The 24,707-nt window shown below is 48.5% G+C and overlaps 1 protein-coding gene across 1 annotated transcript in view; it reads right to left on the bottom strand.

Annotated features, from left to right (window-relative positions):
• The window catches only part of RFTN1 (raftlin, lipid raft linker 1), a gene marked incomplete at its 3' end in the record, with an annotated part of 152,305 nt that overhangs the window by 22,343 nt on the left and 105,255 nt on the right, over positions 1-24,707 (bottom strand). Inside the window, exons 4-6 of the mRNA XM_084247812.1 lie at positions 22,852-23,185; positions 13,966-14,169; positions 4,035-4,150 (exon numbers count right to left, since the gene is read on the bottom strand). Of these exons, the coding sequence (XP_084103938.1) occupies positions 4,035-4,150; positions 13,966-14,169; positions 22,852-23,185 (654 nt within the window). The remainder of the gene's footprint in view (positions 1-4,034; positions 4,151-13,965; positions 14,170-22,851; positions 23,186-24,707) is intronic.

Below are 24,707 nucleotides of genomic sequence, written 5' to 3'. Positions count from 1 at the left end.
CACCCACAGTATGTAGGATAAGCGATCTGTTTCCTCCAAGTACTGACTGAGTGTTAATCACAGCTAAAAAAATACCTTCACAGCAGCAATTAGACTAGTGATTATCCAAACAAACAGACACCACAGCCAAGCCAGGTGGACCCCTGAGACTCACCATCACAGTCTCACCCTACAACTCCTTTTTCTCACTGATCATTTCCTGGAGTGCCGTCCATGTCTGTTTCTGCAAAATGACCACCTCCATATTACGGAGGTACCACCCTTTATTTACCCACTCTGCCCCTGCTGGAATGGGCATTGCTTGCTTTCTTTTATTACTAATAATCCTGAAAAAACGTCCTTGCATCTGCCTTTTGTGAACAAAAACCTTTGTTTTCTAGAAGGAATGGGTGTGAGGTAGGGACTTGCTGAGTCATGGGTAGATAAGGGCACTTAAAAATTTTAACAGATGTTGGCAACCTGCCCTCCAAAGCAAAGCTTAAAATTCTTAATAATCAACTTAAAATGCATCAAGCCTAGCTGAGATTTTAAGGGAAAGGTGCTTGCTCAGCCCTGCCATGCAGCACATTGCGTGTCACGCTTGGAGCAGAGGTGGGACATAAGGAGCTTGATCAAAGGGCTGAGAGCTGCCAGAGCAGGTCTCAGGTGATCCCGACACCTGGCAGCCCCTCTATGCTGGGATCGCTTGGGCTGGAAAAGGAGAGGATCATAGCCTGGTCTCCAACCCTGGTCCTTTCCTGGAGATGATCATTCGAGGGAGAATCTTCTGTATCACAGGAAAAAAAGGCAGAGAACTGCTGACTTTGGCACCAAAGGCTATGATCTCAGAACCAAAATAATTATCTTGGAGAAACTGTGGCAATGAAACAAATGCCAGATGGTTTTAAAAGAACAAATATTGGCTCCCTTGTCAGAGCAGAAGGTGGTGAATTCTAGAAATCATAGAAATTGATGCCACTTCCTGGCAAATCCTAGTGTGGATTGTTAAAGAGAAGGGTGGGGGCCTTGAGAAACAAAAGATTGTTCCAGAAGCTTGTAGACGTTTGTGAGGAGCAAGTGGGCCGATCCTGCTGTTGGACAGGGTTATGGGCCAGGTGGGGTGGGGTGTGCCCCAGAGTGGATTTGCATTACAGAAATGCATCTTTCTAAGCCTCCTGTGATTTCTTTAGGGATAAGAATGGGATATGTTTAGGGAAACAATAGGGGCATTTGAAGCCACTGCAGGTGGGTGGGGATGGGGGCACTAGAAGGAGAGATGCTCAGGGCATCCCTGAGGACCATGAAACAAATGGTGTTCTCCATGAGTGAGAGTGACACTGTGATCAGACAGAAGCCACCCTATATAGGAAACATTCAGAGAAGCCAAACTGAGTTAAACCCCAAAATGCAGGATGATATAATCATTTTCAGACAGGTCTCAGGCTGGAGACATGGGTGGCTAACAGGAGGAGATGACCGGCAGTGGTGTGCTGATAAGTGCTTTCAACTGGCTCTCCAGGGTGGTTGGGGAGGAATCCCTGATTTCTAGTGCTTGCCAATTCCAATGGTGTAAATTCCCCAGCATCAATTTCAAGTTACCCACCTGACTGAATCTGTCTCTGAATATTAAGTAGGGCAGGATGCGTGGGATCAGCTCTGAAAGTTAGGGGGCATCACTAGGCCCACCCAGGTCTTTAAAATTCTACTTCGCGTCCATGATTCTGGGGGAAATCCCAAATATTCTTGAAGTGTGTGTGTGAAGGAGAATCCAAAATGAGTGTCACCAAATAGATGAATGCACAAAAATAAGAGGTCAAGAGGGGAAATATTCAAATATCTGAAGAAGAAAGCAAGCTGACAAGTAACCCTAAAGGAAACCAATCGGCACATCCGGGCCAAGTTTCTGCATCAATGTCTTTCCCAACCTTACTTTCAACCCATATATTGAGCTATTTTTGTATTAAAAAAACAGCACCCTTGTATTTGTTTGTAACCTTCTCTCTCTCTCTCTCTCTCTCTCTCTCTCTCTCTCTCTCTCTCTCTCTCTCTCTCTGTGATTTATATAGTAGGTGCTCACTGCAGTTACAAGCAAGGTCACAGTTCATTTCAAAGACTAAAGACAGATACATGATTGAGGTACTCTTGCCAGCACCCCTTTCACCCCATAACTCACAACCACAGACATCTGGCGACGGGCAGAGCACAGTATGGTTCCTTTAGACATTGGTTCTTAAACTTGGGCACGACAGACCCCGGAGGACTTGTGAAAACACGGACACAGGGTTCCAGCCCGAGTTTCTTATTCAGTAGGTCTGGGCGGGGCCCAGGAATCTGCATTTATAACAACTTCCCAGGGAATGTTGATGCTGCTGGTCTTGGGACCACACACTGAGAACCACTTTTTTAAATGATTTTAGATCAATGCCATCGAGTCAGCTTCCACTGGGGAAACCAGAAAAGCCTCCATTAACAAGCATTTTAACGTGCAGACAACAAGAGACTTTACACCCATCCCTGTGGCATACCATTGCTTCTGTGCGGGCTTGTGTTTTCGCTGCAGCCCTGGATCGTCGCTGTGCTAGTCAAGTGTTACTGAGCAGACTGGGTGTTGATGGGCGCGGGCTGCTCAGCCACAAGCACAGGCCTGTTTCCACCAGGTCTTGTCATCTCTGAGTTCCACCCCTGTCATCTCCTAGTTCTCTACCACCTGGAGCTGCAGTGCAGGGGTGGGTCTCCATTTAAGTTGGAGAAATTCAGGGGCCCCAGCAGGGATGTGACCACCCACATGGGTCTCTGCACGGAGCCTCCCTGCCTTTGCACCACACTTTGTGAGAGGTATGGCAGTCCCTTGGGACCATGGTCAGGCAGGAGTAACTGGTGGAAGCTGATGCCATCAGCCCTCATCTGCTCTGACTTTCCTTACACGTAAACTCACAGCCCCACCCTCGCCAGCCTCACGCTGTCCCTGCACTTGCTGTTTCTATTACTATGGTTTTTTCTAGGGACTTGTGGCCACACTTGCTCAGATGCAGGCTGAGCTTCAGCCTGCCCAGAACTGCCTCAGGCTTGCGGCTAACAGTACCCTTGGGGTGCCCAGCATGCCCCCAGTGGAAAGATGAGGACGTCACCTCTGGGCTGCAGTTCTGAAGGGCCCCAGGGAGTGATGTCCAGTGAGTCCTGGTGCCCCTCCCTCCTTAGAAAGAGCTGCATCCACATCTGTCTTATTTTGGCTCAGAAAGCTGGGTTTGGCAGTTTCCCCCATTCCAAAGTGACGCCAACTCAGTGTTCTGCCAGGGCCTCAGAATCAGGTCCTCTGTGTTCAAACAGCTTCTCTCTTTATATCCCAGATGTTGAATGGACAAGAAACTAGTGTAAAACGTTTCTGCTTCCAGAGCTGAAGAAACGCCTTTAAGGGGCACACAAGTTAAAACTCAGAAATAAGTCAGCTCTTCACCAAAGTCCCAGTGGAAAACAACTTGAGGAATTCACTGTCCTCAGTAATTTGGTGGCCTCGTGGGTCAGCATTTCTGAAAGACATCTTTGAGGACTCCATGGGTAATCTCAGGCCAGTGTCCTAACCTCTCTGTGCCTTCGTTTCCTCATCCACAAAATAGGGGCATCACTGTGTTTACCCTGTCGGCTTATGTGAAGATTGGGTTCATGTGCACATATTCCTACTAAGGACACCTGGCAAAGGGAGCCACAGCGCCTAATTCCAGAAACAATGAAGTCACTCAAAGTTTCCCCCATTTATGTCATGTGGAATTTTTAGCTATATGCAAATTAAAGAAGAATCTTTTCCTACCCCATGATCCAGCAGTGCTTTTCTTACAAAGAGGAGAGTGGGAACCCACCTCTCTAAGTGTGTGGGGGGGGAGGGAGGGAGCAAGGAGGGGGCATGGCAGGACGAATGGAGCCCCTGCAGGGTCTACCCAGGTGACCCCGCCTTTCAGAGGAAAGCCACCTCCGAGCAGGCCTTCGGTCAGATGGAGCAAGCGGATAAAAAACATTCCCTATCCAAACAAAAGCCCAGGCCCTGCCAATCTCACACTTACTTCCAGGACAGTCCATTGTTCGACAACAATAGCATCGTAGCCCTGCATGGTTTTGCTATCTTCTGTGGAAACAGCCTCAAAGATGAATACTCCATCTGTCAAGCTGTGTAAGGAATCTGTGGAAAGAGAAGGGGGGGGGGGTTGTAAGCCGTCTGTGGCAGAAGACTTACAAGCAGCAAAAATTTTCACTGCATTCATTAATAATCCCAATCAGAACATCTTTTCAGCATGTTAATTAAAGAAGGCACACACAGCCATAGAGTCTAGCCCCATCAGAATGAATGAGACTAATTTACCTCGCAGTTTTGAATAATATCCTTGATTTTATGAGCCCAAATTTCATTGTTAGCAATCACCATTTGATTTCATGCGTTTACCTTCCTTTTCACGCTCCAGCGTCAGGATGCATTGGGGAGAACTTATTCAGGGTAAAACACAGTCATTTAGAGACAGTTTTTAGAAGAAAACTATATTTAGGTGAAAGAGATTTTTTTTTTAAGTGAGGACAGATATATAACACATCAGATCTGAGCTTGTCAGACGCATTCTGGATGTGTGGGTTCTTAGAAGTACACATGATAGGGGCTGCTGAGCAGACAGCACTTCAGGAAGCTCTTGTCAAGAGGCAGAATCTGGGGGAAGAAGGAATTTTCCCAAATGAGTTACCTCTGGATATATTTCCCATTCATATACCAGGGTCTGAGTTCTGTACAATTCAACACACACGCACCCAACATAGAACATGATGCAAGAACTCATTTAAGCAAGGAAAGTGTAAAGGAAATTCTGCCCCTGCAGAAAACATGAAGGGAAACACTTTCTGTACACACATTCCCCCCTCCTTTTTTTTGGTTAATGGCTCCTGGATTCACTGTGATTAGAGATTGTGGGAAGAGGCCTGGACTTAGCAGGTGTTTTGGGTCCACACACTCTCACAAAAAGCAAGGTGACCCCTTTCATCTGTGCAATGGACTTGCATCAGAGACTGCCTCCTGGTCCCTAGATCTAGTCTACAAATCACTGCTCAATCACACTTACCGGCTGAATCGTGTCCCTCCAAATTCCTATCCTGAAGTTCCAGCCTCCAAAAGGACTGTATTTGGAGAAAAGGCTTTAGGGATAAATATGGCCCAATGAGGACATGTAGGCTGGTCCTAATCTGACAGCACTAATGTCTTTATAAGAAGAGGAAGAGACAACAGAGCCCCTTCCCCTCGCCTGCACAGAGGAAAGTTCCATGGGGACATAGGGAGAGGCAGCTGTCTGAGAGTCAGAGAGGTCTTTCAAGAAACTGAACTTTCCAGCCTCTTCACTTTGATCCTGGTCTTCCTGAACCATGAGAAAAGAAATGTCTGTAGTTAAAAAAACCTAGTCAATCTGTGGATTTGTTACAGCAGCCCAAGCAGACGAAAACACATAAAATGCTATATATTCTGGTTTTAAAAGGACCACTCATATAATGTGATTGATTTTTTTTTCAGGGAGGGAAGAGAAACAATTTCAGAACATTCTCCAAATCACAGTGGAGTTCAGAAACTGTCAGTATTTTCCAAAAATCACAAGGATAGAGACCTATAAATACATTACAATCTTTAGCTTCTGTCTTCCAACAGACCTCACAAACAAAATCAAAAGGCCATCAATAAGAGAAAATTATTTGCAATAACAAAAACAACAAATAAAAATATATGGTTAAACTTGATATTTTTTATATATAAAATGCTTTACAAATCAAGAGTTGAAAATACCAACATACCACTAGAAACACACAAAGGATAGAAACCAGCAGCTAATTCATTATTTCACCCACTTATCTCTCTCGCTTGCTCTTTACAGCCAGTAAATATTGAAAAAAAATTTCAACCTCTCTCCAGTTAGTCATATTGTCAACTTTTGAGAAGAAAAAGCCTTTTTGTACCTCCCTAGTGGCACAAGGGGTTAAGACACAGCACTACGAAGCTATCTGCAGCCACTGCAGCACGAGTTCGATCCCCGGCCAAGAGGTGACCCACATGGCGAAGTAGACCTCTCCTGTCTCGCCCGCTGCTCCCCTCAGCAGTGTATTTCAGTCAGTCTGCCTGTTCTGTTCCCCACTCTGTCTCTGGTATATCCTCTCACCCCCAACACCTCTGGCCTGTACCCCAGTTCTAGTATGCAAGTTAAATAAATTAGATTTTCATACAATGAAATGCCACACTGTCCCCTAAAATAAAACAACATAGGAATTCAATGGTTCAGAAAAATGCTTTAGAGACAGGGTACAAGGCTACAGTGTACAATGCCTGTGAATTTTTATGTGAAAAAGATTAACAAACAAATGCATAAAATGCCAGTAAAGCTATGAGTATAATAAACTAAGTATGATTCAATTTGGGGGGGTTTGTTTCTACTAAGTTAATACAAGAGTTGATTCTGCGTACTCCTCTTTGACAACACAACAAAGAGTACAACACAAACGAAACATTTCAACACAAAAGATGAATTTTCCTTTTATCTTTTCTACATGGATCTTGAAAGCAGAACTAGGACTTTAGAAACGTCGGGGGAGAAAATTTGAGAAATTTCTATAATAAATTCCTAGAATGTGTGTCCTATATATCAAAAGAACCTTCCTGGAGTAGTCTGAAAATGGAATATGAGAGCTCAGTGAGGTTCATTTGAAAACCTTCAAACTCACACAGAAAATTTCTGCACATTCACTCACTCCTCCTAGCACTCAGGAGCACCTCTGAGGTGCCAGGTACTCTGGGTGGGGGATCCCTGTAGCTCTAGCAGCTGCAAGACTGAGGCAGAGCTGCCCCCCGGGGCTCACCATTCAGTGGGGGAAGGAAAACCAGCTTAATGCCAGAGGGGATGATTGCTATAAGAATACAGAGTGGGTGAAGGGGACAGAGTGAGGATGGAGGCAATGGTTGGCTACTTTTGAAAGAGGAGTCCAGGGTAGGGCTCCGCCCTGAGCAGAGACAGGAACAAATGTCACAAGCCAGCCCCAGGGGTCTACAGGGCTTGAGAATTCTAGGGATGGGCATAGTTGAATAAAAATGCAGAGTGGAGGAGGGGCAGCCAGGACCAGAGAAGCAGCAGAATCGTGAGAGAAAAAAGTCAAGCCTAAGATGACCGGTGGGGAGACCTGCCAATGAGGGGCTTATCCAGGTGACTTCCATGACCCGTGGGATCATAACACAGAGGATGCAAACAGAGGTTTGAGAAGCACACTGTGCGGATAATCTGTGTCTCTGTGGCCACGCCCCAAAGAGCCAGCTGGTTCCAGGAAGATGAAAGACTGACAGAGCAGAGCTGCCCATGGCAGGCTCGCTTAGGTCAATGGACCCCCAAACTTTTAAGCCCAGCTGACATCAGCAATGCTGCCTCCAGGGAGCTGCTCCAGCCAACCAGCAAATCCATGAGAACAAATAATTACTGTTTCTAGACACTGAGTTCTGGGGTCATTTGTTACACAGCATGATTGTAGTAATAGCTGACTACTATGATGCCCAACTTGGACTGGGACACAGGAGACCAGTGCTTAGCCTGGGGGTATTCCTGACTATTCCAGAACAATAGAGATTATCTGCCCAGCTCAAAAAATCAGGGCTGTCAGGACAATTCTTGGAGCACAGCAGTCTTATTCCAATATTATCCCAACCTGAACATAATAATCTATTCCAAGTGAGATCCCTGTGGGATAAATCAACACTATGCTTTAGTTTCTTATTTATTTCTTATACTGAGATGCTGTTATCAGTCTTTGCAAAGGTACCAACCTTGCCTCATCTGCTCTGCTAAAAAGATTCTCCCAAGTGTTTGTTCAAGGTCCTTCTAAGAGACATTTTTACATAGGGACCAAGGGAAAAACAGAGCTGATCTTCAGATGTACCAAGTATTGATATTTTGGGGTCCAGGACAAGCATGGACCATATAGTTCAACTCACTTTTTTTTTTAAAGATTTATTTATTTATGCATACAAGAGCTGTGGTACAGGCCATAGGTGTGTGGGGGTGGTAGTGGTAAGAGGATTCACCAGAGACAGAGCAGGGAACAGAACAGTCAGACCGACCGAAATACACTGCTGAGGGGAGCAGCGGGTGAGACAGGAGAGGTCTGCTACGCCATGTGGGTCACCTCCCTGGCCGGGGATTGAACTGTGCTGCAGAGGCTGAAGATAGCTTCACAGTGCTGTGAAGCCTCTAGTTCAGCTCACTTTTAACATTCTGGGTAATACAGTTCCAACTGGAATTCCAGCTGCAGTAAGGATGCCCTATGGAACTCCTCTGGATAAGGCTTTCCCAAGTGCTGAATGGGGATGCTTATAGTCAGAAGATACTTGATTCCTTTAGGACATCACAGCACACCTTCCCTTGAAGCTTCTACAAAAACATGTTATGTCCAATTTACAAAGTCTCAACAGAAAACTTCTAAACCCTTAGAATGTACCTATCATGTGCTTTAAGTATTAGGTGCCCTAATTGACATAGATAATATGCCAGTGTTAGGCCTGCCAACAGCAGTGTCCAGCAGTGCTGAGGTCCAGAAGGGAGATACTGCCATTCACCCAGACTTTGTCTCCCAGGTCCTGCTAACTTTCCCTCTTTCTTCCCAGGTCACAGGCCTGGGAGGGGGCTGCGTGGTCTGTGGGGAGAGGCAGAAAGTCAGATCCAACCAGATCCTTATTTACCATCTGCTCACCCAGTGCCTGCCTTCCAGCCTTTCAGCCTTTCAGCCCACTGCTCTGCTATTCTGACTCCAGAGTGCTGATTCACCTACTTAACTATGAAGCAAGTTTAGAAGCACTGTCAAAATTTGGTCATCTGTAACAGCAAAGAAGTCAATGAACCACAGATAGCAGACAGCTGGGCTTTTAAAGAGCTTGTTTTGACGGTCTCGTCCACCCCCATCTACTTATTACCTTCACAACTCAGCCTCATGGTAATATGCACCGAGCTGGGTATAAATAGATCTATCTTGGAGTGAAGGGTCTGGATGTGAAAAGGTTAAATCGCCTCCATCTACAGAAAACATTCCATTATCACTGCATTTTTTATTAAAGTAAAGATGCTTCCCTACTGTGCACAGAAAGCCATTTGCCCTGGTGTAGTATAAATATTTGATGTTGGTCTTTGGGCAAAAGGCCACCTTAACATTCCAAGCTTATGATTTACAAGAAGGGTGTGGAAAGAGATTTACCCTCTTCTCCCAAGAGGTAAATTCTACCAGGCAACTGCTCTTTGCGTGTGGCCTTGGAGACATTAGACTGTCTAGCAAGTTCACCTTCAGGGTCCCCCTCAGGGATGTTCTCTGACATCTAGCCTGCACATGCACCCCAAGACAAGTGCTCCTCATATGTACTCTACTCTTGTGGGACTTGAACAAAACATTACTATTCTCCTTTAAAAAGAAACATGGACATAGACTGACTTCACTGTCCACTCTGGGGCAGTGGACACAACAGGTGTTTGCGGCTCTTGGAGGGGCCCTTCTCCCTGTCAGATGCTACATGGCACTCACGGCGCCATCTTGGATCCAGGACTGGCATCACCATTGGCATAACTGTGACTGCATAGGTCATTGTGCCCACATGTAATGCCTTGGCAGCAGGAAACACTGTCCATGTGACCCCAGATAATGGTGCCAGGTCACCTCCCAATCAAACCACAGCTGACTCCCAGGCAAGAGCCAGAGAGTGAGCAAGTCTGCAGTCTGCTTCTCCTCTCACTGCTCTAGCCCTCGGCCCATCATCCGGCTTCTGCAAACTGAAGGGGGGAGCACTCCAGAGCTGTGACTCCTCTTCAGTCACAGAGAGGTGGACCTGCCAGCTCAGGGCCATTTTACTGATCAGACAGCGAAGGAGCAAGGTGCTTGCTGGCTGTGCAGGCCTGGCCCAGGTGTGTTCTGTTTCTCGGTGTGCCCCCACGCCAGCCCCAACTCTACAGGGGCTAGCATTCCCTCCTAGCAGGTGAGACTAAGGAATCTACAGAAGTTAAATCACACTTCCCCAAGGAGGGCCAACTTGCACTCTGCCTGAAAACAGCACTCTTGCTCCTAGAAGAGGAGGACAAGGTCATCCCCTGTAGTGCCGGTTGCTAAACTGGGTTTTGGTTTGGACAACTTGCTGCAAAGAACATTTCTGAAAGAATGGAAGACATTTGAATAAACAGGGCTGAAAAAAGATGAGGGACTTGCCTGGAGGGGAGAGAGCCAAAGGCCCAGTGGGGGGGAGGGGGAAGGAGGGAGAAGAGGGCAAGGCCAGGAGAGCTGGTGGTGGCAGCTGGGATTCTGCAGACCTGGCAGCCAGTGGTTTGAAACCAGGCTCCCGGGTGGGTTGGGTCCTCCCACAGTGACACTCAGCCTTACCCCATCCTCACCCTGGACTCCTAATACCCGCCAGGCCCTCACCAGCAGCCAGCTCAGCAGAGGGTTCCCCCTTCTAGCCTTTCCCGCCCTCCAGGAGCCTAGATTCTGGCCTCAGTCTCATTGGCTGGCGCAGTTCTAGGTATCTGCCATCTGACCAACCCCTGCGTCCATCCACACTCCTGACTGGGGACCCAAGTCCTGCCAGTCCCCAAGGATGATGCTGAAGCTCCCCTCCCCCTCCCTGAGGGCTCCTCAAGGCATTGCTGGGGGCCTCACCCTCTCAAAACTAAGTCAACTCCTTCCTCTCCTTTTCTGCTCTCCCTAAGTTCCCTTTTTTTTTAAAAAAAAAAAAAGATTTATTTATTTATGCATACAAGAACTAGGGTACAAGCCAGAGGTGTGGGGGGTGAGAGGAGTCACCAGAGACAGAGTGGGGAACAGAACAGGCAGACTGACTGAAATACACTGCTGAGGGGGCAGCGGGCGAGTCAGGAGAGGTCTGCTGCTCCATGTGGCCAGCTCCCTGGCTGGGGATCGAACTCATGCTACAGTGGCTGTGAAGAGCTTCATAGGCTGAGTCTTAACCCCCTGAGCCACCAGGGAGGCCCTCTCCCTAAGTTCCTTTTCCCTGCCCTCACCCTTCCTTCTTCTGATTACTTTCTTGACACTTAGTAGCTGGTGACCTTGGCAATGACTGCCTTGCTCTGGGCCTCAGTTTCTACAGATGAAACAGGAGCACAACACACACACTTGACTGAGTTGTGGGGGTTGAAATGAGCTGCCGTTTGACCTGCTAGACCAGCATCGGATGCTAGTAACTGTGGGGTGTCCCTTATCATCATTTTGCTTCACTTTCACCTGTGCCTTAAAGCGTGCCAGGGCCCAAAGACGTGGCCTCCTGGCCCAAAGACACAGATCATTCTAAGGCTTCACAGGGAATGCTGGAGACACAAGCAGGAGCTCACGCTGGAGGCTGGGCAAGTGTTCCTGTGTCCTGGGGGTAAGGACTTGCACACAGAAGCTTGAGGATTAACTGACTAATTCAGACTAAAACATCACCTTGTTTATAGGACAAAGTTCTCTTGAGTTTTATGACCCTATGGAAAATACTTTCAAGTACAAATATCCATTTAAGAGTCAAAACTGGTCTCTTGCCAGATGGCAAACAGCTTAAAGATGTGCTTTGAACTCTGCCAGGTTTATTTGTAAGGACACTAATTATCTTATTAAAAATAGGTTCCTTCTATAAATATGATGAGCTTGTGCTTTTTTTTTTTTAATTCTGAGAAAAGAACACAGGCGTATTTTGCTCCTGGCCAACGGAAATCTTGGTTCTTCCAGAGCAGAAATGCCCGCACCCATGGAGTAGTTCTCCCAAGTCACATTCTCCCTTGTGTTTGAATTTTGAGTGGGCTTAAACTGACTTTATTCTGAGAATTTCTGAGCCACCCCAAGCCGGCAGGAGAGATATTGGGGACTTGGGACTTCATGGCTGCACTTGCCAGGGGAAATTTCATGTTCTGTCTTCAAGGCAGAAAAGCTAGAGTTAATGTAACCAAAGCCAGGGGAGGCTATACCAGCATTTTAAACAGTCCAGTTAAACCTGAACTTAAGAACTATATAAATTATCTGTGTCTCGGGACTCAATTTGGAGAATGGGGTAAGGGAGAGGGGTGAAGGAGGTTAAGTCAGCCTTGACAGCCACGCAGCCAGAAAGACAATGAACTGGAGTGGCATTGTAGATTTTCAAGGTGTTCTCACTTGGACAACAGGGCCAAAGAGAAAGCTTCTTTTTTGATGCCCTAATTCCTCTATGGGGGAGAAATAACCAGTGGCCACCTGAGTAGCTGCAACCTCAGGGCCTCCCTGCACATCTGAGATGTCAGTACAGCTAACCATCAGTTGGCCGGGGAGAAGCTGAAAACTATGCATGATCAGACAGCCTCTAGGACATCAAGAGGAGATAAGGAGCTATTGTTGCTACAACCCTAGATGCCCTGGGTGTTCCTGCAGGAAGCTGGGGTGCGGGGAGGCAAAGGGTTCCTCCCAGTCTTCCCTAATGCCAATGGGTCAGGGCAGCCCAAGCACGTCTGCCACTGGTGTTTCTCGGTACCTTTCAAAATAGCCCATGACAACCCTTCATTTCAGGGAACTTTGCAGGCACCCAGGGAAGGTGCCCTTGTGCAGAGTGAAGTTACCCACCTTGTCTCCAGGGAACAGAACAGACCCTTCATTAGTGGTGCTGAAATGGATACGCTAGAAACTAGAACTACACTGGCCACAGGCCACATATGGTTATTTAAATTTAAATTCATGCAAATTAAATACATCTTAAAAGTCAGTTCTTCCATCATACTAGCCACATTTCTAGTGGTCAGGGCCACGTGTGGCTGGTGGTTACCGTTTTGGGCAGCACAAATATAGAACATTCTGGTAACTGCAGAAAATTTCGATGCTGCTGCTTTAAAGGATGTATTCTTAATAAGCAATCAACTTTCTGATGTCATCCTTCTCACAAATGGTGTTGCTCACTGTACAACGCTTGCTGCTATTCTATAACATGTTAACACTGATACTGGCATTTAGATAGTAACAGAATTTGCATCCAAACTTAAGACCTGTCTGTGCTGTGCCAAGTTCCAAGGCTTTGGATGATTTCAAATATGTACTACCAGAATTAAGACTGATGTCCCCTCTAAGGTCTGCTGGTATTTTAAGGCTTGAACATAAATTCAAATCCAAATGCTGTTCCTGACTCTGCTAATTCTTGGAGAGAAACTGCTTAACCACCAAGACGTGGGGCTGTCGATGCCCCCTGCCAGGATTTGCTGGGATCAGCAAATTTGGTGTTACGTTTCATTTGCTTAGGAATCCTGTGACAGCAGCCCTCGGGACCCAAACATGCTGGCTCCACTCCCCAGAGTGCCCCCCAGCCTTGAGGCACCCCAGTGACTTGACTTGCCTTCATATGAACCTGAACTTCATTCTTGACACTGCACACTTTCCTACGGAGGGCCGACTTGCACTCTGCCTGAGCACAGCTGACAGCAAGAGTGTTACTCCAAGGAGCACCACCCCCTAGAGATAGCCCATTACTGGGTGCCAGGAGATCCAGGAACAGTGTATGTTCCCACAGAGCTTACAGAAAACAGGCTGTTCAGTTCATTCCCTGCTGTTAATTCCAAGGTGCTGCCTCTGCTACTTCAAACTGTAATAGTGTCTACAAACAATTTGCACTTTCAGAACGCATGATCCCAGGGGGTAATTAACAAACCGGGGGAATCATCTTTTTAAAAGCCTTTAAAAGCACCACCGATGGAGGCCACCATCAAGGAAACTGAATCAATTCTCCTGTCCCAGTCATTTTAGATGCTACCTGGCTGTCCCTGGGGGTGGGGGTGGGGGCACGGGTCGTGGGCTCTGTGGAACATTTCTCGAGATGTGTTAATTACAAATCAAAGGCTGCATGTTTATTAGCTGCACAGCTTTCTGAATAGGGCAGGCTCTGCGGATGGGTTAAGATGGCAAGAGGGAGAGGCAGACGTCACAAGGGCCACCCAGGGGCTGGGTCTTCCATACCATCGATGATTCCTAGGTAGAAGACCGCGTTCACCAGCACGCCTCCTTTCCGGAAGTGGTCACTCATGTGCTCCAGCCAGTTGGCGTCCAGACCGCTCACCGTCTGGCCATTCTTGGAGACCCGGAGAGGAATGGTGACGGGGTAGTACTGCCGGCACTTTTGATGGCTCTTAGGTTTGTTGAACAGGGTGAAGATCTCCATTTCTGTGGGGTTTGTAAATGGGGTGGGGAGAGAAGTCAGATAGATAATGATAAAATCCTGCCTCACTGGGTCTCGTGGAATCTTTGAGAAGGCTGAAAAAACAGCATCAAAGATAAACTGTTAACTTGCACCGTTGCCAGATAATAAAACTTGATTCTAAAGCCGAGCTTGGAGTTGGGGGTGTCAGTTTTGAATGTGAGATATAATGAATAGCTGTGATCTGGGATTTGTTTGTGCTGGTAGGTGTCGGAGAGAAAGACCCAGTATGCACATTTCTAGAAATTCACATAAAGATGTGTTTTGGAAGAAAAAGCAGATATATTTGGGCCAGAGTTGGTCTTTAAAAAAAAAATAAAGTACATAAAAAACAAAATACTGCTATAGTTCCAGGAACCTTGTACACCCCCTGAACTATTTATAAACTGTGGTGGTGTTTCCTGGGGCCAAACCCATAATACTTAATCAAGTGCATCAAAAATACATCATTGATAGGTAAAAATAAATACGTTCCCGTAAATGAGGGTCCCTGCCTGGAGTGGTAAGTTGCTCAAACAAGCCAGGCAGGCTCTGGGAGAGAAGTGCTGAGCTTTCCATTCTTTCATTTATCACTCGGGTCTTCAAAAATCAATACTCCCCACCATCCACCATCCTGTGCCTGTGGTACGTGCTGCTGGCCATGGGCGAGCAGCATCGGCCTCTGGGAGTGAATACCTGGAATTGCAATCTAAGTCTGAAGGTCTATTTTTGTTTGACTCGTTCAGTCAAGCAGTCAGAGCTCACTCAGCTTAAGAAGCTTTGCTAGCACAGCCTCATCAGGAATATGCTTTGGCTTCCAGAAGTATCTATTTGGATAATAAGAAAATCCCTACCCTTCTTTCAAAGAAACATTTTAAAGGTCATAAACAATGGTTGACACCTGGCCTAGACCCACATTCGGGGACACTATGGCCCCTATTTCAAGATTTAACAATTTAGTATCCAAATACCAGCTGAATTATTGATTTTTAAAACAGGCGTACTTTATTGAAATAAATGCATCTAAAGAGTAAAAATGTATCCTGTGGCCATAGGGAAACAACTACCACTTGCCATAAACAGAAGGCAACGATAAGGCACCTTAACACCAAATATGTCCATCCATGTAGCCTCTAAAATTATCTCATGCAGGGATTGTATTGTGGGAAGAAGGAAGTCCTTTCACAGGCTATGTGTGAGCAGGCTGAGGAGCAAGGCTGGCCCCCCAGACCATCACCTAACAGGAGCCACTTCAAGGAGCTCATTGGGCAGAAGCAATCAGGAAATTACTTACAAGTGGCCCCGAGGATTTATGCAACCACCTTTGGTCGATTCAACAATCACTGTGCTCAGTCCACTTGCCGGGCCCAGTGAATGTTTTCACATGAGAAAACGGGTCTTGGTGCACAGTGATCATAACACCAAATGATTTCACGGCTCTGAAATGCGAACTTCAGGGGTGGAGCCACGAGGAGAAAGGTTTGTAAAGGAGAGGAGGCAAGAGCTGGAGCTGTGGGGTCCAGGAGGTGAGTGAGATGATCCGGCATCTCCCATCCTGGCCCCAGGGTTGCAAATAAAAGCTGCTGCTACTACTAAAGACAAGAGGATGAACAATGCTTAAGGAGTCGCACTTCATTTGGATTTCTGCAAAAGCAGGCCCTGTGAGCTTTTGGTTACACGTGGTTTCATTGGGAAGCGATCCCTGGAAAGAGTGCGGGAATAAGAATGGGAAGTAGGGATGGGATGAAAGTCAGTGAAGGGTGTTAATGAGCGGGTTGCCGCCATGGCAACTGGGGCTCCATCCTGGGACCCTGGGACACCGTGTGGACCACACCTCAGGTTACCCCACAGAGAGGCCAGAAGTCTGAACATTCATTCCCCGGGACTGGGGGCTATGTGGAAGTCTACGTGGATTCCCTGAGGCCTCAGGCACACTTCCGTATGTGATCATACAGTAGAATGTTCTGGGAATGGCCTTCCCTGGTCCAGCAAGCAAGAGAGCTAAGCCCTTTGCCTGGACCTAAAGTGAAGCAGCTAAACTCTCACCCAGCGTTCAGCCCCTCCTAACAAGCAGAGTCAGATAAAGATTTAAACAAGGGGTACCTAGTCTTTTTCCATCCACAACGTATTCTTTAGAAACCAGGGAAGTCACTGAACCCCAGCCTTTGCCTCCTCTGCACACAGACAGTATGAACACATCTTTAGGTTAAAATAACTTAGGACCAGAAGCTCCCTCACCTCTTGCTCACCTCCCCGTCAAGAGTAATTCCACTGCTTACATCAATGACTCACTGTTCCTGTGCATACAAACCAAACTCAAGCATGATGTTGGAACAGTTCTCACAGTCAGATCTGTCGGACTGGTTCCTGGGTTTGAATTCTTACTTGGATTATCTGATAGAAGATTATTTCTGTGCATAAGAGAATGCCCACAGGCAGAGATGAGGGGCTCTGTCTCAGGTGACCCCAGGATGGGCCTGAGCCCCAGTCGGCATGGTTGCTGCAGTCCAGCCAAATGCATATGAAAGAAATCACGGCTTCGGCTTGGGGAAGTGCATGGGGAATCCACAAGCAGCCAAAGAGCAAAAATACGTGACTATGTGATCACATACAAGGGTTCCCCCATGCATTTGGTCAGTTTCGAACACAACTTTCCCAAATGTGTCATGAAACAGAAAAAGCAGAAGGGCAGAAGCAAGAAGTCTGGGGTGGGAGGAGCGAAGAGGGACAAGGTAGAGGGGCTGGCAGTGCCCAGGTTCTCCTATCAGGCCCTCCCCAGGCACAGGACTGAAGCCAGAAACTGAAATAAATTTTTTCAGGAAGGAAAAGGAAGTGCCGTTGGAATCCAGAGTCTCCAAGCATCAGGAGCAATGAAATAGAGGGAGAAACTGATTTCAGAGGACCAGCGCCTCTGCCCGCTCCCTCCTGGCTGTGCTCCTCGCTCTGCTCATCTGGAAACCAGCCAAGAAAAACTGTCCCAAAATGATGCCCCTGGTGCTTTAATACTCTGATTCTCAAACACACATTCTCACACACGAGCAGACACCAGGGATTCCAAAAAGAAGCCCCAAGTTTGTTTAAATTTTCTCAGCTGCTCTGTGACTCCGCAATGACCCCAGCTGGAAGGTTTTTCCAGACACGGGACAGAAAGTCCCAGAGGAGGAGGGAGGTATTGTTTTTGAGGATGTTCTGAGAACCGCTGAGGAACTGGATGGGCCCGGCACCCAAGGAGCATCCAGACTGCCTTATCTTGGATTTCTATTTCTGTCTCGCTGTCTATCACTTTCCCCCGACACGGGAGGGGGGGGGGGCTGCCTTGTGCCATTTAGATCCTTTGTGTCTAGAAAAGTCTCTGTAACATGGCAGGAGCTGCACAGAGTTGATCTAAATCAGAACAGGAAGCTAGGGGAAGAAAAATAGGGGGTGTGGCCTACTGGGGTGCCACCAGGTCTTGCCAAGCTCTCGACAGTAGGAGGAAGGAGGCAGATGCCTGCTTGAGGGTCTATGCTTGGCAGTGGGCACAGGATGGAGTCTCTGGCCCATCTGTAGGTCGGTCCAGAGAACCTGTGACTTGCAGGTAGCAGGTGGGGTCTTGATGTCCCAAGGCTTGAGGGAAGAGGGTTCAGTCCAGCTGGAGGCATGGGCTCCAAGGGTTGGGCTGAAAGAAGGAGGAAGCTGGCAAGTTAGCTGGGTTGGAAGGAACCACCTTGGCTGGGTAGTCAACTGGGTGAAGGGCAAAGTTGGCTGAGGTCATGGGCAAGGAGAGTTAAGATGAACAGTTTGCACTGGGAAAGCAGTGGGCAAATGGCAACAGGGTCGTGGGTGTGTCCAGACTCCAGAATCTCGGAGAAGGCTATTTCAGGTTCCCACTGGGTTTGGGTACTAACTGCAGGGGGCCTCTGGGCCTGGCGGAGGCCTGGCTGCCAGGAAAGTGTGGGGCCTTCCGCCGGCACAGCAGTCTACGGGTACCCACTGGAAGGATGAGAGCAGCAGCAGGCGCAGAGCTCCCCGGGCCAGTCCCCTCCTCCACCTCTCGGGCACTCCCGAGCTCCATGGGAGGGGCCGCATGGATTCCGTGCCAGCAGTCTGAAGTGGATCCCCCAGAAATCATAAACTGGTTAGTGGTAAAGCCAAGAGTCGTTCAAACTCCAAATCCTGGGCTGTTTCCCAAATCTAACAAGAGGCTAATTTCGTGAGTACACAGAAGGCAAAAGCTGCTGACCACAGGTGGGCGTTCAAGGGCCGTTTGAGAATGGACTGAGCGGAAGGCCAGGGAGGGGGGCAGGTGGCAGATGTGGGCATGGGTGGAGCTATCCCGGAGGCCTGTGAGGGAGGATACTGGCCAGGGGAGGGAAGGCGGCCATGCATCAGGAAAGCCAGGCCAGGGAGGCCCCTCCTCTCCTCCCCCAGAGAGCCAGCTGCCAAGGCGGCCTGCTGAGTAAAGTCCCTGGCTGAGAAACTGGCTGGCAAGGCTGGGAGCCTCTCCCGCACACCAGGGCACAGGCGCAGGGCTGGGAGGGCAGCACGTGGAAGGTTTGTTATTATGACTGTGGTGGCAGTGAGGATTCTGAATTCGCATGAACCTGTCTGGCCCGCTTCTCTGACCGCAGTTGCAGTAACAGAGGTGCTGAGGGAAGGACAAGATGGGAATGTTGGGGCCAGGAAAGAAGTGGGGGCGTCGCATTCGAGGCTTCCTCACCTTTCCCTGCACTTGTTATAGGACAGGGAGAGGGGCAGCCCAAACCCCGCAAACCTGCCTATTCTAAATGGGTTCTGCCATCCGCTGCATCAACACAAAACATATGAGACTTTAATGGGAAGGAACTTTAATAAAACTAGGAAACAATACAGGTAAGGCAAAGAGTCTAGTTTCTAAATGAAGCACCCAAAGTGACCCGTCCCCTCGTGGGTAAAAGTCCATCCAAATGGGATTGGCCCAGAGCAAGGCCCCAAAGCCTGCTACAAGTCTAAAGCATCTTCCAGTGGGGACCCACAGCAAAGGGTCACAAACAACCGGACAAGCCCGGAAGGAAAAGAGCAAAATCAACATCAAGATAAAAGCTGCCATTGTCACCTCCCCACGGGTCTCACCCACATCTGTGTCACCCAGTCCACGACCAAAAGACAAGCGCAGTTTCTTCACGTGTCTCTAGGCTCCATGCGCCTCCTCCAGGTCTCCTGGCTCCATCCTGATTCCTTCCTCAGTCTCTTCTGCAGCTTCTCCTCTTCCTGCTCAGCTCCACCCTCCCTTGGGTGGGGCAGGGAACCTCCCCCTTTCCTGGGGACCACCCTGTTACACACTGACCTTCCCACTGCTTACTACTCCTCGCGAACAAAGGATGCTCCCACCCAACAGAAAGGCATCCAGAAAGGCCACACAGGGGCCAGTCACGCTCCCCAAGGTGTTTCCCATGAGGTGGGGGGCAGTGAGAAGGGACGCCAGGTATCTCTGCACAGCCCCGGCCCGATGTCCACCAGCGGGAAACCCCACTGGCGGGGAGACAAACCCATGAGCAAAGAGAAAACCACTGGCTGTGCGTCCCGAGGGCGCCCTGTGGAAAGGGGGCATCCCCTCTGGCCCAGAGCAGCCACTGGGGTGGGGAGAAGGCACGATGCCCTGTTTCTGGCTGGAGAGCCGGCTGGTGAGCCCCATCCCAGCAGTCACTGCCTCCACTGGCTCCCCGAGGCCTCCTATAAAGGAAATAAATTAAAGGAGGAGAGGGGGAGGGAGGGAGACTCCCTCTGGATTCTTTTTAATTGTCTTACTGTGATTGCCTATTTAAGCCCACCTGGCAGAAAGAGGAGTAAAAACACTTCACTCTCCTTAGGGGGCCCCAGAGAAAGGCAAGCTGAGAGCTGAGCAAGCAGCAGGGAGGGGAAGCTGGGGGAGGGGACTGAGAGGTAGGGGTGACTGGAAGGAAACCACAAGACTTCGCAGGAAAAAGATTAGGAGGGAAGCTAATCGTTTCAGGTGAGGGCCATGGCCCCGGGGACAGGGTCCCTGGAAGGCCAGCCTTCAGGAGGCTGCAGTTCAGGCCACGAGATAAAACAGAACGGGCCCCGGGCATGGGCGGTGACACTCCTTTTCTGTGAACCGGGCATGACAGCATTTTCTATCACTAAACTGCTGAGACAGAGTTGAGAGGACACACAGGAAGAACTGAGAGGCCTCTCAGAGGGTGACCTCAATCATCACGGCCGGCCGGCCATCCCGCCAGGCCACGCGAGTTCACCTGCCACCCTTGTGTGTGCCTTAGCTGAGAGGGAACCGCTGGTGCTTGCCACAAAGACTGGTGCTTGCCACAGAAGGAGGAATAAAGGATAATAGTGAGCTGCCCACAGGCCAGACCTGCGGCCTCCTGCACAGGGAGTGAAGGGCCAGCCTCTTGGCATGAGTAAACAGCAAGAGTCGCCTATCTGGTGAGATTAGGGGAGGGAGGAAGCACCAAAACACCCTCCTCAGCCGAAATCTCCATCCACTATTGGGTCAACCACCTGCAGACACACACATTAACCCACTCTCCCCTGGAGGATCTGGCTTTCTATTAGACTACACACACTTGAGGAAACAGGATACAGGTTGAGAAGCTTTTTGTATGTTTGAAGGGTTTCTGTGTGCTGAGCAAGTGGGAGCCTCCAGGAAACTGAGGTGAGCAGAAGCAACTGGTGGGGGGAGGTCCTAGGACAAGTCACCCCAGTTAATTCTTCCTGGGGTCAACCACAGAAGGCAGGAAGTCCACAAGGGGTCTTGGAAACAAGTGGATTCTGGAACACAGGGAGGATCTGAAAACTCCCAAGGGAACCTCAATAATTACCCTTTCCCAAAGCTATAGTTCCATGCAGAAGTGAAGGTCAGTGTCGGGACTATTGAGCTTGGACCACAACCATCACAGCTCACACACAGGAGTCAAGTGCTGAGTGTCTAACCTTTCAACCAGAAACTACTCTTCTCCCTCTGTTTTGCAGGAGAGGAAACGGAGGCACAGAAGGGTGTCTTGCCTAGGACTGCCTAGCTAGATGTGGCAAACTAGAACTCAACATAGAGTCTGGCTGTTACCCTCCCAGCTTCCTGTCTCTCCTTTCTCCTGGGGGGCCCCGTGTGCCCTGAACCTCACCCTCCCTTGGTTCTGGGTTATGGAGGTGGGGGGCCTGTCTCCATTTTCAGGAGCCAAAGCCCACAATCCAGCCCAATAGCAATGAGAACATGAAGCCTTCTAGAATAAGACATGGACATGCCTTAGTAGGCCTAAATGTGCTCTCAGCTACTCTAGATGGAGCAGAATTCGCCCCCAAAGAAGTCTTCCACAAAGGGAGAGCTCTGCTTCAGTACATATTTAACAAGGATCAGGGTTGTTAAACGAGAGTCCTAGTAGATTCCAGAATTGAGGCAGCTCCAATCTCTCCCACTAAGTGAATTTACTCATAAGTGCCTGGAATGAACCATCCCACAATTTTCTTTTCAGCAAGCACTGACAAAATACAAGAGGCGATCTCACCTGCTTTTCTATGCTCAAAGCATAAATTGTTCCTCATCATTTATAAGAGGCTAATTTTAAGAATTAGTAAATAAACAACAACATTAAACAGGAAGATCATCCAGAAAAGCCTAAAGAGACAAGCCTCCTACGGCCTGGGGTTCTCCTATCAGTCTTGACAGTTCTGTACCTCCCAGGGCGAGGAGGGGCGGATCACTTGATTTCCTGAAGAAAGATCAGGAAAGGGAATTACTGGGAGGTGAAGAGAAACTTCTCTACCTATAAACTCTGGGCCTCAGTAATTCCTGTCAGCCTATGACTGTATATTACACAGGAAATAGAAGTAGAGCCACATGTGGGGTGGTGGTTAAGCCTGCTGGGTTCATACGTCAGATCCTCAAGGTCCAGCCTGGGCAACAGATATTCTCTCTAAACCTCAGTTGACTTAGCTGTAAAATAGACAGTGAAAACAGAGCTTCCCACATCACAGTGCTATAGGGAGAATGGAGTGATCAGTCCCATAAAATGCTTAATGGCACAGCCCCTGATATAAAGGAAGTATTGAGAAGTGGTGGTTAGCATGTGAGCCACAATCCCCAGCCTGACACACATGCCTTAATGGCCCTTTCAGTGTGGAGAAGAAGCTCTTATTCTCTCTAGCACCTGCTTTCACCACGGAACTGACCTGTCAATAATATAAACTCCCCAGAATCTGGTTGCTGACAAGTCTCCTGAGTTGAATCACCAGTTTCCCACACAATTTGTCCTCACTGGCTTTCTTGATTTATTTCTTTAGGTAGATATTCAAAATAAGCAGAGCCAAAGCAGAAGGGGCATCCTGCATGGATGCCCTGTACCTTAATGTACCTTACCGCGCCCCGTATGTCAGCCAGCAGGGACTTGAGGGCAGTGTGGGAGCATGGGGAGGAAATAACTCGGGGAGGAAATAACTCACATTCTAGAATTCACTTCAAAGGTGGCACTGTGAGCAACTGCCAATCCGTTTCATGAGGTTTGGCTCTCCCTGGAAGTCACCGCTTCAGTAAGTAGCATCCAGAGACCAGGAAGCAGCTCGACACCATCCCTCCCGTTTGACCGGACCTCTGTGTCTGCCAAGCGAATTCCATTTCCTTTTCCTGCAATGCCCTGGGGTCACGGAAAAGCTGCTAACCTCCCTTTAAGCTGCACACTTACTTGCCGAGACTGGGTCCTCAAGCACTTCCGAGAGTTCGCCATCCCGTCCATCCAGAGTCTGGTTCACTCCTCGGGGTGACAATCCTGCCCCATCCCCTTCTCCGGAGGGCAGGCTGGCTGGGTCAGCAGGCCCAGCCCTTCCTGGGTTTCCGTCTGTCCCTGCTGGAGCACGGTCAGCAGCGCCCAGGCTCTCTGTGCTCCCACTGCGGCCTGGCTCCTTCCTCGAATCCTGGACGCTGTTGGCAGAGGGCATGGGAGGGTGGCTGTCCACAGGGCAGCGGTACTGAGGAATGACCCCGACGAACTTCAGGCCCCGACTCGCTGCCTCCTGGATCTGAGAGGGAGACAAACAAGAGGAGGGAGGCAAGTGAAAGGGGTGCTCTATCCAAGGGGGGGGGGGGGGTGTGTGTGCAATATTCCAAGCCCCTCGCTGGCCTGTGAGGATATTTCACCCGTTTGAACATAAACTCTATCAAGCAGGCAGAGGCTCCATGTACTCAAGGCTAGGCACCCCCCCAACCCTGGCCCAGTTGGGGACATTGACCGGGGGGCTCATTTTTTTTTTTTTTTAACTATTCTTTCTGATTAAAAAAGAAAGCATTTGGCGGTGAAGAGCTGGCTTCACCTCTTTTGCAACACTGCATTCGTCCCTATTGCTGTTTTTTAAGAGGCTGGAAAAAGGTTCTCAAAGGATGAGCTGAAACAAACAGTTGGAAAGAGGAAGTTCATGTTGTAAGAGTTTATTTTTTCGTTATTTTCTTTTCTGATGAATCACCTACTTCCTGCCAATCAGACTACTGCATAATGCAGTCTGAGCATATAACCATATACTAACTACCAGATGACATTTTATGACCCAGAGAACTTCCTCTTTTAAACAATTGTTTTGGCAGAGAAGGGCAGAGGTGGGGAAAGTCACCACTGGACAAAAGCTGATGGGGACACGCCCCAAGGAGGGAGCTGTGACCCATACCACCTCCTCTAGGCTCTCAGGCCCCGGGCAGCCCAGAGAGTCCAAGACCCCTTCTCTGCTTCCCTCCTCCAGCCCCACAAGATGGGGCAGATTCTTGATCCCCATCCAGTTTAGGTTACAAGTAACTTCCTGAGCCCCAAAGAGAGGTGGGGGGCACTAAGTGCCATAGGGAACCCTGAGGAACTTGAACTCTTCTCTCCCTAAAAATGTCCGCAGCCATTTGAATTTAATTAGTTGTAAGTAAAAGAAATATGGAAAGTAACAATGTAATCAATTCAAGCAAGAGCCAGCCCAGACTAGGGGACTTTAGGGTACTTTCTTCTCAAGTCACTTTACAAAAAATCAGGAGGAGACCTTGATTCAGCCACCAAGCCCAAAGAGGATGACCTCAGAAAATCCAGAGGCCTCTGCATTTAGCTGCTGTCATTTAGGAATTAACGAGAAATACCAGCCTGGAACTACTCTCTCTAAGGGCAGAGCATGCAGTGAGTTCAGAGACAGGACTGGCACCCAAGTTCATTCTTTTAACCACATGACCAAGTGAATAGATCTCAAGGCATCAGTACATATGTTCTTGGAGATGTATATGTCCATATGTACGCACATGGGTGCCAAGGGTATGCCAATTCACTCTTCAAAGGCTAAAAAAAAAAGTCTTTCCATTCTCAGATTCATTTTTCACTCATTCATCTGTGATAGTTGGCCACCTGTTTCCAGAAATTATTTTGTAAACCTTCTACAAGAAGATACAGGTGATAAAGGCTTTAACCGCAAAGAATAGGGAGATACTTAACCAAAGGACCTCCGGCAAAGGGCAGCTTAGGTGGCATAAAAAAAATCTACCTCTGAGCTTCCTAGTAACGTAGGCAAAAAGAGCAAGGGG

Source organism: Talpa europaea, assembly GCF_964194135.1.
Source record: "Talpa europaea genome assembly, chromosome: 11".
NCBI classification, from domain to species: domain Eukaryota; kingdom Metazoa; phylum Chordata; class Mammalia; order Eulipotyphla; family Talpidae; genus Talpa; species Talpa europaea.
Note: the sequence above shows the minus strand (reverse complement) of the source record. Positions and strands in the feature narration are given on the sequence as shown.